General features: G+C 41.1%; 1 protein-coding gene across 1 annotated transcript in view; it reads right to left on the reverse strand.

Moving 5' to 3' along the window:
* Positions 1–1,469: 1,469 nt before the first annotated feature.
* The window catches only part of TMEM232 (transmembrane protein 232), a 134,125-nt gene continuing 121,662 nt past the window's right edge, over positions 1,470–13,932 (reverse strand). The window contains exons 13-14 of the mRNA XM_043515058.1: positions 6,769–6,862; positions 1,470–2,993 (exon numbers count right to left, since the gene is read on the reverse strand). Coding sequence (XP_043370993.1) covers positions 2,805–2,993; positions 6,769–6,862 — 283 coding nt within the window. The 3' untranslated portion in view covers positions 1,470–2,804. The remainder of the gene's footprint in view (positions 2,994–6,768; positions 6,863–13,932) is intronic.

Here is a 13,932-nt window from a genome sequence, read left to right on the forward strand (position 1 = left end):
CTCACTCTGGCCCAGTTCTCAGAAGTCCTCTGTCGCATGCCCACCAATAAATCTTTGGGCATGGACGGGCTGACCGTGGAGTTCTACTGCATGTTCTGGGATGTCCTCGGCCCAGACCTAGTCACCATCTGGGCCGAGTCTTTGCAGAGCGGGGTCCTCCCTCTTTCGTGCAGGCGAGCCGTGCTCGCCTTATTGCCGAAGAAGGGGGACCTCCACGATTTACGAAATTGGCGTCCTGTCTCGCTCCTCAGCATGGACTACAAAGTCGTGGCAAAAGCAATCTCGCTGTGGCTAGGGTCTGTGCTGGTGGACGTGGTCCACCCAGACCAGACCTACACCGTCCCGGGCCGCAGCATCTTCGACAACCTATATCTGGTCCGGGATCTTTTGGAACTCAGGTGTAGGGATGGTCTGTCGTTCGCCCTCCTGTCCTTAGATCAGGAGAAGGTGTTCGACAGGGTGGAATCTCCTAGGTCCTGTGGATCCCCCTTTTAGGCTGGGGGGGATCCTTTAGCAGTAGACGGGTGTCGCCTGCCCACTTCCTGGATCCCAGTAGGATTACTCTCCTATAGCAATCTGGCCCGACCCTGTCACAATATTCGAAGTTTTGTAAGTGTAGCTGCTACTGTTTTTACCAGATGTAGACGTGCTCATGAATGGCTAATTTTTTAATATGTTTGTTGTGTTCTGATTTAGTTTCATTTGACATTGAAACAAGGGAACCAGATCAATTTGAAGACATTCTGAGAGACAACCTGTGCTTGCAGGGCAGGGGGAGAGCAGAACGAGAGCAGCCAACTTCAACAGCGTTACTGCACATGCTGTAGCTGTGGAAGGGGGTTGCTGGTGGTGAGAGTGGCAGGATCAATGTGATGACCATCCTACATGGCATTTCATCCCTCATTCTGCAGAGATTTTTCTCATGGGATACCGTCATGAACCAATCGGCATAAACTCCTCTGGGTTCATTTTAGGCACAGAGGAATTCTCCTTTGGTGGGGAGGGGGCCTCAGGACAGTTGTTAGGCAGGCATGCAGGGTCGAATGACTCCTTTCAGACCTGTTGTGGGGCGGGGGTGGGGAAGGGGAATGACAAGGAGAGCTTTGGGAACAATTCAAGACACTGGGCCTTCTTGGGGATACTGAGATCTGTAGGGTTTTTCGACTGGTCTTGAGATGTGCATTTCACAGGTCTTCAAAAGTAACCCTCCAAACATGAATCAACGTAACATTGTCTTTGGCACCTGAAATGTCTGCTCAAAGAAGCTTGAACTGCCCCATTCATCACAACTGTTTTAGCTATGATGCCTAATGCTGACACTTTGAGAGTCAGATTTTCAAATAACTTACGTGCGCGATCACATGCCAAATTAGCAAATACAAGTAGTACAACTGTGCATTCAAATCACATAACCACATGCCCAAGAGGCCCAGTGCCAGTAGTGGGAGACCTGCTGTATTTCAAGAGTAATATGATTCTAGCCCATGCCTACTGATTTCCGAGCGTTGGGTTTTTTTTTTTTAAGAAACTTTCAAGAAGAATTTGTTTCAATTCATTGCTCCTGTATTCTGACAAGTTTAGAGCCAGTTTTATTCTTATTCAGATTTTTCTCACACAGGCAAAACTCAGCTGATGCTCATTCTTTTTCAGAGATGATTCAGCAATGCCACGGATCAGTTATTTACAACTAATTCCTATTCAATTATTTAGTAATGAACACCAACTACTTCTGGTTTACAAATGATAAAAAATGTTGTGTGATCATAAGTCAAGAATTAATAGGAAGAAATGCTAATTATACTACTGGAAAAAAGATAACTGGAAAAATTGCACTCAACTGGGACTCTTAGTTGCTGCAGGTATAATGACCACTCTTCAAATAGGTCTAAAGAGTGTAGCAAAAAGTGATGATGCATGAAAGTTTTTGCATTTAGGAAATAACTGGAGCTTTCTCAACCTTTCTTAAGGAAAGCTCAGTACAGAAAAATGTGTCTGGTTTTGTTTCCATCCCAAACTAAGGCAACATTCACAAAGGTTTGCTAGTCCTGTGGCAAATGTGAGGAGCTATTTGGCCAATGTATGGTTCTGAGGGGAGACCATTAGAAATCTCTCTGATTTCACATGATTTTGACGTGAAATCAGGTAAAATTTGGAAGCTTCAGTGTCATTTTTGGAAGTAGAAACTCCAAATAAATATCAGGAAGTCAAAGCCATAAAAAGATGTTCCCTAAATCCATTTACTGAAATGGAGCCTTTTTGCATGTTTCTAAGACTAATGGGCTAGAGCCTTAGCTTAGCCTTAGCATCTACAATTGGCTCAGGGCATGTGAAGGGCAGAGGCTCCCTGACACTAGGCCCATCCAAGTCCTCCATATAACAAAAGGCAACCTCAGAACTACCCTAAATTAAACCTGGCTGCCCATGACCTAAAAGGGCTACTCTAGCAGTTTGGAATGACTGGATGCTGTGGTGCTCCAGTCACTTCCTCTTACCCCAGGAACACCCCCTATGCTGAGTACTGTGAGAGCAACTGGCACAGAGCTGCTTCAACAGCTCAGTAACATCCAGGGATTTTCCCTAGACTGCTGAAATCCTCAGGGGAATGGATTCCCTAGGTGTCACAGAGCTGCAGACCTGGCATGCTAGGTCATTTTACAATTACACACCAATAAGTCACTGGGGAGCAGAGTTATTTTTTCTAATTGTTCTTTTAATTTTATTTTTGAAGTATTTAAATTTAAATTAGAAACTCAGTCCCACATTTGTGCTGGTTGCTGAAATACTGACAGTTTGGCTCTTTTAATTCACTGTATCAAATCTTCATCTTTGTGTTTAACAGGAAGCTCATAAGGTTTGGTTTTCTTGTGCAGCTTTTCCTCTCGCCTTTTCATAATTTCTCTGAAGTGCTCTTCCTCCTTCCTTTGTTTTTCCTGAAGTTCTTTCTCCAGGAGCTCCTCCTCTTCCTTAAGTCTGATCTGCAGCTCTTTCTGCCACTGTTACAAAAAAAGAAAGTGATTTCATTTTGGTGAATGATGTCTATATAGGAAAAAACACAATTGGCATAACCAGGTTAATGTGAGGAAAACAATTGCCCAAACAGCAAGGGCTAATGATAATTTAAGGACAGGTATTTAGGAAAAAGGTTTCTGTTGGAGGCTTGGGGCTGTGTGTGCAAGGGTTGGGACAGTGGACGGATGTCATAGCTTGCCTTATTGCTTCTAAAACAGAAGTGTATGATTTTGCAGGGAGGAAGGCTCATATGTCCAGTGGAAAATATCATTCATTTGTGGACGGCCCTGCTCAGCTCTAACTTAAACATAATACAATTGGTATTCATATTTCCAATCTATCTCATGGTTTCACTTACAGACTTTCTCAACGCTGATAAACTGGAGGGCAGGGGGGGAGGAATCAAGGAAGAAATGTATTTGCTTATTTCAGCCTTTATAGGGAACATAGGCATTGCCAGAAGTAAAAACATTTTGCTGAAAAAGACTGAAAGTATTATAGTGCTGCAATCAAGAAGCAGAAGTTAATGTCTCTTCTTTTGTTCCTCAATGACAATGTTATTACTGCATTAATGGAGGCCCTGCAGCTACAGACTCTTAAATACAGAAAATCCAAGTCTGAGTAACACAGCAATAAAAATGTCAGGTATTTTGGAGGTTTTTTTAGGTTTCATAAGAAGAATAAAGTGTGAGGGGGAGAGGGAGGAACCACAGTCTCAAAGCACAGGGCCAGGTATGGTAAATTCTGGGCTGAAATGTAAATTTTCTCATGCTGTTGGGAAGCTGACTGGAATATTGTGAGGCCCACTGTTACCTTATGGGATAATCAATCCTAAAAAGTAGATGTCTCTTTCAAAAAACTTCCCCCACCATGAAACAAACCAGTGGCTCATGGGCATGTTGTCCGTGGTTATAGTGAATGCCAGCTGAGAGAAGTGCTCTGAATTATCAAAAAGATTTCAATTCACTTGGTATTTTTGCTGTCTACACAGTGACAACTCAATGGAAAATTAAATCTAAAAGCTGTTTAATATAGTATTTCTTTCGTTCCCAAACCTGGCTTTATAAAATCAGCAATAATGAAGTCAGCAAAGAAAGGTGAATCATATATGATAGCATATAGAGAATAAGGAATTTGGGATTTCTTAGGGGAGATTCATGAGAGAATTGTGATGGCAAAAGGAAGTCCAAAAACCAAAACAGCTATTGTGATAAACATAACAAAGAAAAGTTATTTACTCACTATTCTTTGTGAAGCAAAATACCTGAAAATAAAATACCCACTCTTGGGAGCACATGCATTTCTGGCATTAAACCCTCTTAAAAGCATTGGCCTTTGGGGTCACCAGATGTTATATAGGGAGTATGGTCCCAACCTCCCAAGGTGCTTTTCAGTTTAAGCAAATGCTATATACTACCAAAGACCTTGGAGAAAGTGGGCAGAGAAATGTGGGACTCTTGCTAACAATCTACTGAAAATCTATGAATAAATGACCTTTTGTTCTCCTTATAATACTGTCAGTAGGATTCAGAGTAGCAGCCGTGTTAGTCTGTATTCGCAAAAAGAAAAGGAGTACTTGTGGCACCTTAGAGACTAACAAATTTATTTGAGCATAAGCTTTCGTGAGCTACAGCTCACTTCATCGGATGCTGTAGCTCACGAAAGCTTATGCTCAAATAAATTTGTTAGTCTCTAAGGTGCCACAAGTACTCCTTTTCTTTTTGTCAGTAGGATGTGGCTTTGAGGAGAACCATTTAAATAAAGACAGCAGCTTGCTCTACTGAACTGGACATCAGACCTAGCTGCCAGATCAATAGAGAGAGCAATACTGAGTAAAGGTATGAGCATAACTGCAAGTAGCAGGCTTGCGTAGCTTACTAAGACTTACTGTAGAGGCTACCTGGGTCCCAGTGAAGTGTGTTCTAAGACATTAAAGCACTGACAATCCACAAAACCAAACAAACAACACCCACCGTAGCAATAACCAGGGGCCGGCATTGGTCTTTGTAAGAGCATTCAAACCAGCCCCTAGCCAAGGATAGAAAAGACAGGGAGAACCTCCATTTGCCCTCACTCTTTTGCATACCTGTCAGAATCTAGTCCTTAGTTAGGAATTTAGGATCTAGGCATAGTAGCCCCTTATATTTAGGAAATGTGTATGATCACTCAGTGTAAATCTCACTTACTAGCCTGGCTGATCTTATTGCAGCTAGTAATAGTCTTGAGGACATGCAGAGCACTCTTCCAAAAGTGCAAATGGAGGGTCCATCAATGATTACAAATCAGATTTTGCTCTTAGTTATGTTCATGAAACCCAAATGTAATTGAAGGCATAATATTGACCCACAATTGGTCAAATCCTTTTATACCTGATGCAAAAGTTGGTAGCTACTGTAGCAATATAGCATTCCTCTACCTCCCCATTAGGGTATTGGCACAGTAATGACAAAGCCTGGTCCTGCTATCATTGAAGTCTCTGAACAAAACTCTTATTTACTTTAATGGGAGCAAGATCACGTATTAGAATCTACTTGAATCTAAGCCATATACTTAATGGCATCACTTTCTGAAGCATCTGCTACTGTTGTTCCAACCAAAACTATTTAGCTCCAGATCACAGCACCAAGCAGTGCTGCCTCTCACACTTGGGAGAAGCTCCCCGTGAGCATCTGCAAAACGAACTCATTATCCTCCTTCAAATCTCTTCTTAAAACTCCCCTCTGCCTTGGTGCCTTCAAAAATCTTGACAAGTTAGGTGGCTGAGACCACTGTCGATCATGCTGAACAATCTTGTCTCATTGTTTCATGTGACTCCCCTGTTAGTCTGTCTGTAACCATCTGTTGTCTCTTTGGGGCAGGGACTGTTTTATTCTGTTTGCACAGCACCTAGCACAATGAGGTTCTGGTCTGTGACTGGGGTTCCTAGGCACTATGGTAATATAAATAATAATAGTTAATAATATAACAGTTCTCACAAAATTACTAAAATACTAATATGTAGCTAAATGTTATGACACAAATTATCGGCTCAGTGCCTTCCAATTTAGCCACCAGATACACTCCAGTGTTACTAGCATCTGTTGCCAATCAGGAATTGCTAGCGGCAATCCATCACTATGTCTCCGTGAGCTATAGTGAAAATTTACCCCTGTAGTCTTGGCATATCTGTCAAGTTGAGTTTAAGCAAGAAGGTCAAATTGAATATATCTTTCTATATTGTTTCTAAATAAATAAAAGCAGAATGTAACAATATATTTTTAGATAAAGAAGTTGATGCCTGAATGCAGTGTAGTGGATTAATGTATTGCTTTAATGGACTAGCCTCCTGCCTCTCCCGCTCATGTAAATCCTACAAGAACAAAGTGATTAAGAAATCGTTTTGATCTGTCAAGGTTAAAGGATGGTCACCACAAAACTGAGTCAAAGGCTTTGGATTCAGTTGTTAGGAACACACATCAGAAGAAATCAGTGCTCTGTACTCAGATGAAAGATTCTTGTCAGAAGAAAACAGTGCTAATTCAGGACACTAGGATTAGGCTATTATTTAACAAATATCAAAGGGCAGTGTTTTCCATAACTTAAGGAAGCAAATAAGATGCACTTGTAGCAGAGTTAAAAGGTAATAGTTTGGCAATGGCTGAATTTTGTAATGCTCAATATTCAATTTATGTGAATGCATATTTTTTTCAGGTCAAGAGCTTTTTTATAATTGTAAACAATGCTACTTGTCAAACAAAAAAATGGAAATAAGGATCTTACTTGATCTTCAATTATCTTCTTTAGCTCCCTGTCTGTCCGGGTAAGGATATCTGGATATGGATAAATTGGTATTCTTGCTTGCAAAAGTTCCTCCCTTTAATAAAAAGAGAAACAACCAACATCATTACATATCAGCATTCCTTTTTCTGAAATCATTTTGGAAGTGCTTATGTTATTAAATGCTATCGAACATGCTATGCCTGCGTCTATGCTAGTCTTTTTGGGGAAATCTTCAATCAGTGCATTTCCATCAATGGAAAAAAGAGTTGGAGTGCTAATGTAAATAGAGCTCAGGAGTTTTCATCACTGTGTCATCAGGCCAGCTCAGGTCAGCGGTCAGTATTGAAATCTTCACAACTGCAACTAATGCTATTTCTCTGTATTCCCTATTCTGTGCTAGGTATAAGGAATACCATAAATATTGCAGTAACATAAATAGGCTACCTCTGCACTTGCAGCACAATTGTTTCAACTGTCTACCTACCAGAGAGTTACCTCTAACACCCATCAGAGTAGTATCTAAAATTGTTTGCAGTATTGTTGGGAGCCATGTTGATTTCAGGATATGAGACAGACAAGGTAGGCAAGGAAATATTTTTTGATTGACCAGCTTGTGTTGGAGGAAGATACAAACTTTAAGGCTGATTCACAGAGCTCTTCCTCCGATCTGTAGAAGGAAACCAGAGTGTCTGAGCTAAATACAAGTTGTTAAGTAAACAATCTGTCCCAACTTATTAGCTCAGACACTCTGGTTTCCTTCCCTAGACCGCAGGAAGAGCTCTGTGAAGCTCGAAAGCTTGTACCTTCCACCAACACCAGTTGGTCCAGTAAAAGGTATCACCTCACCTACCTTGTCCCAGTAGCATCTAAATCCTGTTAATAAGTATTTTTATGGCAGAAGTCACAAGAGGGTGCTGTTAATAGTCTTTCGACTTTTACTCAGACTGTGAGCAATGTGGTCTCTGAAGAAATGCTGTGTTGTTAGCTTTTTCGTGATGGGAGCTATTTGGAGGGAGCTGTTGCAAACAGAGAAGTTGCTCTCTAGACTCTTCCTGTACAGTTAGTTCTTGGTGCAGAGTTGCTTCCAAGGAACCAGGCATTAGTATTTGGCTGGAATTCCTGCAAGAGGGTTTTGGTTGAGTGCTGTTTGACTCCTTATGTCCCAGCACTGGTGTGAATCAACAAGTTATACTAAGAAAATGCCAAAAGTCAGTGTCACTGATTTCTCCCTAAATGGGAAACCAACCTGCAAGATGCTGACTTCTGCTACGGCTCAGCAGAGGGGCAACAGTATTCTTACTACCCATTATAATAACCACGGTTATATCTAGGACTCTGGGCTAAAAGACTATGTTATCAAATAGTGAGTACACAAAGAAGAAAAGTGATAAAGCTGCCTTGCATGCTTTCAAAGTTGTCAATAAAGCTCTAATCCAAAGTCCATTGACGTCACTCAGTCCTTCTATTGACTTCCGTGGGCTTTGGAGCAGGCCCACACTAAAAGAAATTGCACGGCCAAAGGCTTTCAGTCCCCCTCACAGAGTGGAGAATTTGTTCCTCCATCCCTTAAAAGGGGTATCTGGACAACCAGGACCCCATGTTTCCCCATGTTTTCTTGTGATAATTCAGAGGACCACCCTGATGCAAAGAATGGGGAAATTGGAATGGAGAATATTCTCACTCCCTGTGCTTATATTTCAGGGACAATTCGCTCTCTCTTGTTGCCCTGTTAGGAGTATTTCTTTGGGAGAGTTGCTGGTCCCTTTCATGCCCCTCTTCCCTATTAATGAAGGTATTTGTGGGGAGGTCATTAGTCCTGACCCTGACATTCTCACCACCTACAGGGAGCCCTAGAGAGACTTCCCCTGCCTCCTGTCTTCAGCAGCTGGGCTACCTCATGCTACCTACTCTCCTGCTGTTGCCATGAGTGACTCTTGGGGCGGGGGGAGGTTCCTTCTCAGATAGAGCAGGTGGGGGGCTCCCAAGGCCTCCAAGTCCCTTCTGTCACCCCCTCCTCCCCCAAATGTATCTGTTTTGAAAAGCAACACTCCTATTGGACTGACTCTTTCTTTTTCCTCCCTGTTTTCTTTACATAGTCAGGATTAGGGAGTGGGCAACACGCCAACACTGACCTAGTTGCTCGGGAGCAATAACAGCAACTGTACACAGTCATCCAAGAGTCTGCTCTTGGAACAAGCTAGCAGATTGTTTAGAGTGAGTGAATATGGCTTCTCTGAGCCTTTGTCTACACTAGCAAGCTCCATAACTGTAATTTGCTACTAGTGCAGCTCCATCAGTAGTAGCTATACTATAGACAGCTTTCAGCTATTATTACCTCCCTGACTCTGAGCAGGATTATATAACCTGGTGATAAAAATACATTAGATATCTCATGTGTAGATTACAGTTTACACAATTACTCCCACAGATGGTGCTAAAAAGAGACAAGAACAAAGTCCTGCAAGCAGCCTGGAAGAAAAGGGATATGGTGAGAAGTTGATTTTATTGCCATGCCTGAGTAGTACTGCACAGTGAAAAAGGCAGGAACTAAATGAAATAAAGGAGTTTACTAAAATATAAGATGCATTATCATTCTGTAGTAACAATAATAAAGAATCATCATAATATATTGCACATGTATAGTGCCTGCCATGTGAGGATCTCAAAGCACAAAACAAATATTAATTCAGCCTCACATCATCTATTAGATAGGGAAGTATCCCTATTATACAGAGACTAGAACCCCCATCTCCTAACTCCCAATCCTGTACTTTAGCCTCAATATTATGCTTCCCTCTCATTTGTAGCCAGCCAAAATGTGGGTGACATAGGGACTTGGAGCACACAACATGGGACTACATAGGAATTTTCAAACTCATAGTTTCTTTTTTTTAATCTTTTCTAAGTGGGAGAACAGGAGGGTGAAGGACTTCAGTTCTGAATGTGGCCTGGCCATCTGTATGAATACTTACATATTCCTTGGTGTTGGATGCATACGCCCTTTCTGTGAATTCCCTTTTTCCCTGGGTTTCCCTGACAATCTAGACATTTTTTTAAGCATAGGTCTTGTTTTGCGTATTTAATTGTTTTTTCCCAAAGCATTCTTAGTTGACTACTGCATATTTATTTTAGTAATTATGCCTAATTGTAAAAATAGTATAAATTCAATTAATAATTATAAAGAGCCTTATACAATTTTGTGACTAAAATATATTGCACCTGCTCAATAAAGGATTTCTGAGGTTAAAAAGCTTAGCAATTTCAAAGTAGTTTCCCCTCATATAGTGGAGATGATTAACCCATATTTCTTTATGCGTCAAGAGACGCAAATAAATTATTTTTCTTTAAAAATGAAAAAAACACCTTTTTACTAATAGTAAAGCATAAAAAACTGGGGCAGGGATCTATCATTTTTACTTGCCCATAAAGCACCAGGCATACCTTCTGCATGGAACAATGTAAAGAATATAAAAAATAAGAATGTTTTTCATCTGTGAGGCTCCCAAAACCTTTACAAACTATATACATACAGTAATTTCTTTTCCATATGGAGCTAGGCATTTTCTATCAGACTGCTGAGATCTTATATGATAAAACTCAGCCAAGTTTGAATTTCTATAGTCCAGTTAGGCAATACTGAAAAGAAGGATTTCTTTTATGGTAAAAAGATTGATGCTACCTTAAGTACAGTGGTGATATTGGAACTTATTATAACAACAATAGCCTACAATGGCTTAAAAGAGAACTGGAATAGTATGTGAAATTTAAAAACAAAAACAACCCCATCAAATGTTTCTTACCTGTATCAACCTTATCCCATTTGCCTCAACTACGAAGTAAGACTGTAGCTCTCAGATGGACAAATTGTACCATAAAACCTGACACACAATTGACTATACCATATATGTCCTGTACTCTTGCCAAGCTATACCATTTTTTTTTACTACCTGGTTGGTTAATCTCTTTCAGCTTCTTAGTTCCACATCAGCTCCCTCTCAATTTTGTGCAGTACCACAGTTCAATTTCATCAAGAGAAACTATCTGAATTGCTTAAATTTCCTTGGAACTGATTTTGTAGCATCTGAAGCACAAGTGGTAGTTTTTCAGTGTGCACACTAAATAACCCTGAATTGATTTAAGATGAAGCCGGTCAGTGAAGATCAATTGAGGGCATGGTGATCCACAGTAGAAAAAGAGAAATGCAAATAATGATTTTTCTAGTGAACAGAAAATAGATGTTGTCTTACCGATCAAATCCTCCTTTGTAGATTCTGCATTGGGGATATAACTTGAAATTGATAATCTTTAAACTTTTGCTCAGGGCTGTGAGATTTTAAAGGGAAAAAACTGTGACCTACACTTTACAAAATGACTTTCAAGAAAACAGCCATTCCCAGCAGTTCACTGTATTCTATGTATTCACAAGCCCTCTAACAGAGAGAAACAGCATCATTGGGCTCACCTAAGGGTGTTGAAAGCAGACATTTTAATGGGTTTTTGCCATTTCCTCTACTATAATCTGTATGATATTTTTCTTCTGCTTTATTTTCTACTAACACTATTCATACATTTTAAATAGAGGAAGAAAAATGAATTGCAGGACTTGTGCAGCACTGAAAGCAGCCTGATACAATACCTGAGTGCATTTGTGCAACCACAGTATTTTCAACCAACTGCAGTGCTGAATCCCTAAAGTACCTGACAGATGTCTATGTATGAACCAACTGTACAAGTAGCAAGTATTCTCTAATGTGAAACTACTTTACCTTAACATGAGACCAAAATACCCAGTGTAGTGAATTTGATATTCACTTAGCTAACAAGCTTGAACTGCCTTATTGAAATCCATATCAAATGCTTACTAAAAATGAAGCTGCCACCATCATAGTGAGCAACATCACAGTATTTAACGATGGATAAAAACAACGTATCCTTGATTTTTTTCACATTGTTGATGTATCTTCTATAGACATTACATTTATAGCAATAAAATTTGTAATGTTTAATAAAAGATAAGTGTTAATATAGTCTGTGGTGTTAACTTTACTTATTAATCATTGTGATAAAGCTCTCACTCTTAAGCTTTCAGCTATGCTAATGAATTGAGATAATTATCCACATAGTGCCTCTTCAACGTTCTCATACTGTAAATGGAAGGTTTCTTTCAAATATCTAAACACCTCCATACTCCATAGCAAAGGTTTATAAATTGCCCTCTTTGGAAGACGGAGATTTAAACACAGAACTGTTATATTTCCAAAGTCAGAGCCTTTTGTTTTACTAAATGGAACAAAAAGATTACCTGAAAACACACAGAGAAATCAATATAACAGTTAGCAGTACCTTTCATTTACATATTGGCCTCCATCCTCAGTTGTGTTACAGTCACCTTGTTCTGTTTCACGAGTGCACAACTGCCCTAAAGCCAGCATAGCTGACTACATCAGGGCTTCCCCTGTATCTGAGGATTCTCTAGTGTTGTGGAGCTGGCTTAATGCATCACACCTCCTCATTTGGCCTAGCACAGGGAGAAGCTAGGAATAAAGGGGCATGGCAGAGGCGTCCCAGCCTTCTAGCGATCCCCAGATGCCAAGACAATGCCTTTTGGTGCCCCTTCCTAAATTACACTGTTCTCTCCTCACAGGCAACCAAGGAGGGGAGTGATTTTTCCTGAATTGTACTGTAAAACATCACAGCTATGTTTATTTATTTTAATTAAAACTTTTTTGTTTCATTGGTAGCTGACATAGTGAGGTTCTACCCTCTTTCCTGAGTACCCATACATTTTTAAAAGGACAACAGTCAGATTAAGATTTCCCTATTTTCAGGCCAGCAGGAAGGCATACTTGGCTGCCAGCATAAGTTAGAGAAACCTCCAGGTTGCTTTAACTTATATTTTGCTATTTAATGGCCATTCCAGCAGTAGCACTCCAACCCCATCTCCTTCCCCCAGGTCATGCCCTTTGCACCAGGTAGTACAGAGCCATTATGCTGTCTCTGGTTCATGCAGGTTCTCCCTTTACTCCTGGAGGCTGGATCCACTGGCTTTACAACTCTTTTTAGTTGCCAGAGTGGTGGGAAAGGGGCATGTCACAGGGTGACTGTCCCTTTAAGAGGTGAGGGGTCTAGCTCCACCTGTGACACTTTGCTTGCCTCCCCAGGTGTAGAAAATAAGCAAAGTCACATGACAGGTAGATCAGGTGGCAAAAATCAGGCCATCTGGGGAGGAGATAAAACCATAAACCTCTAAAGTGAGTGCTCGGGGTGGGGTATAGCAGGTTAGATAACCCACAGAGAAGATTGATAGACACAATCCTGGCTGAGTCCCAGTACAGCCCAGGAGGAATCCCTCACCCAGAGGAAAGCTGGACTTGAGGGCAGGGTCCAGGACAGGAGGCTTGAGGGGAGAAGACTCTCCAGAGAGATGAGGGGCTGTAGTAGAACTCCTTGGCTCAGAGGTAACTGAAGGGGAAGCAGGGAACCTGATCCTCTGACTGAGGGTGAAATTGGAAACCCCATGTGAGAAGGGTCACAGGAAACTATTGGTATAAAGACTTAATAAATGAGACCCTAGGAAAGGAAATATGATTGTGTATTTTGGGTGTGGAACAAGTTTATTTGGGGAAGCAAGAAGGACCTGAGGGTAATGTACCCGCAGAGCTATGTTGTGCTAGGAGGGAGGATATTGTGCTTTGGAGTGGTCCTTGGCCTCAATACTATAATGCAGCAGTTCTCAAACTGTGGGTTGTGACCCCATTTTAATGGGGTCACCAGGGCTGGTGTTAGACTTGCTGGGACCCGCTGCCTGGGCTGAAGCCTGGGCCCAAGAACTTCAGCCCTGGGTGGCTGGGCTCAGATTACAGGCCTGGGACTGTAGCTCTTGGGCTTTGGCCCATCTGCCTGGGGCAACAGGGTTTGGGCAGGCTCTGGCTTAGGTCCCTTCTCGGGATGTTGTGTAGTAATTTTTGTTGTCAGAAGGGGTTTGAGAACCCCTGCAAAAACATAATGGGGAAATCTGGCCCACTGTCTGTAAATCAGTTTGGGGTCTTTTGAGGCTGTGATTTATAAATAGCATTTTGACAATATTCCTATTATGTTTTTTGTATTTTAAATCTAGGAGGTGGTGATCTTTTCTATAGTTTGTAGTGACCTATGCAATTTCCT

Source organism: Dermochelys coriacea, chromosome 5, assembly GCF_009764565.3.
Source record: "Dermochelys coriacea isolate rDerCor1 chromosome 5, rDerCor1.pri.v4, whole genome shotgun sequence".
Lineage (NCBI taxonomy): Eukaryota > Metazoa > Chordata > Testudines > Dermochelyidae > Dermochelys > Dermochelys coriacea.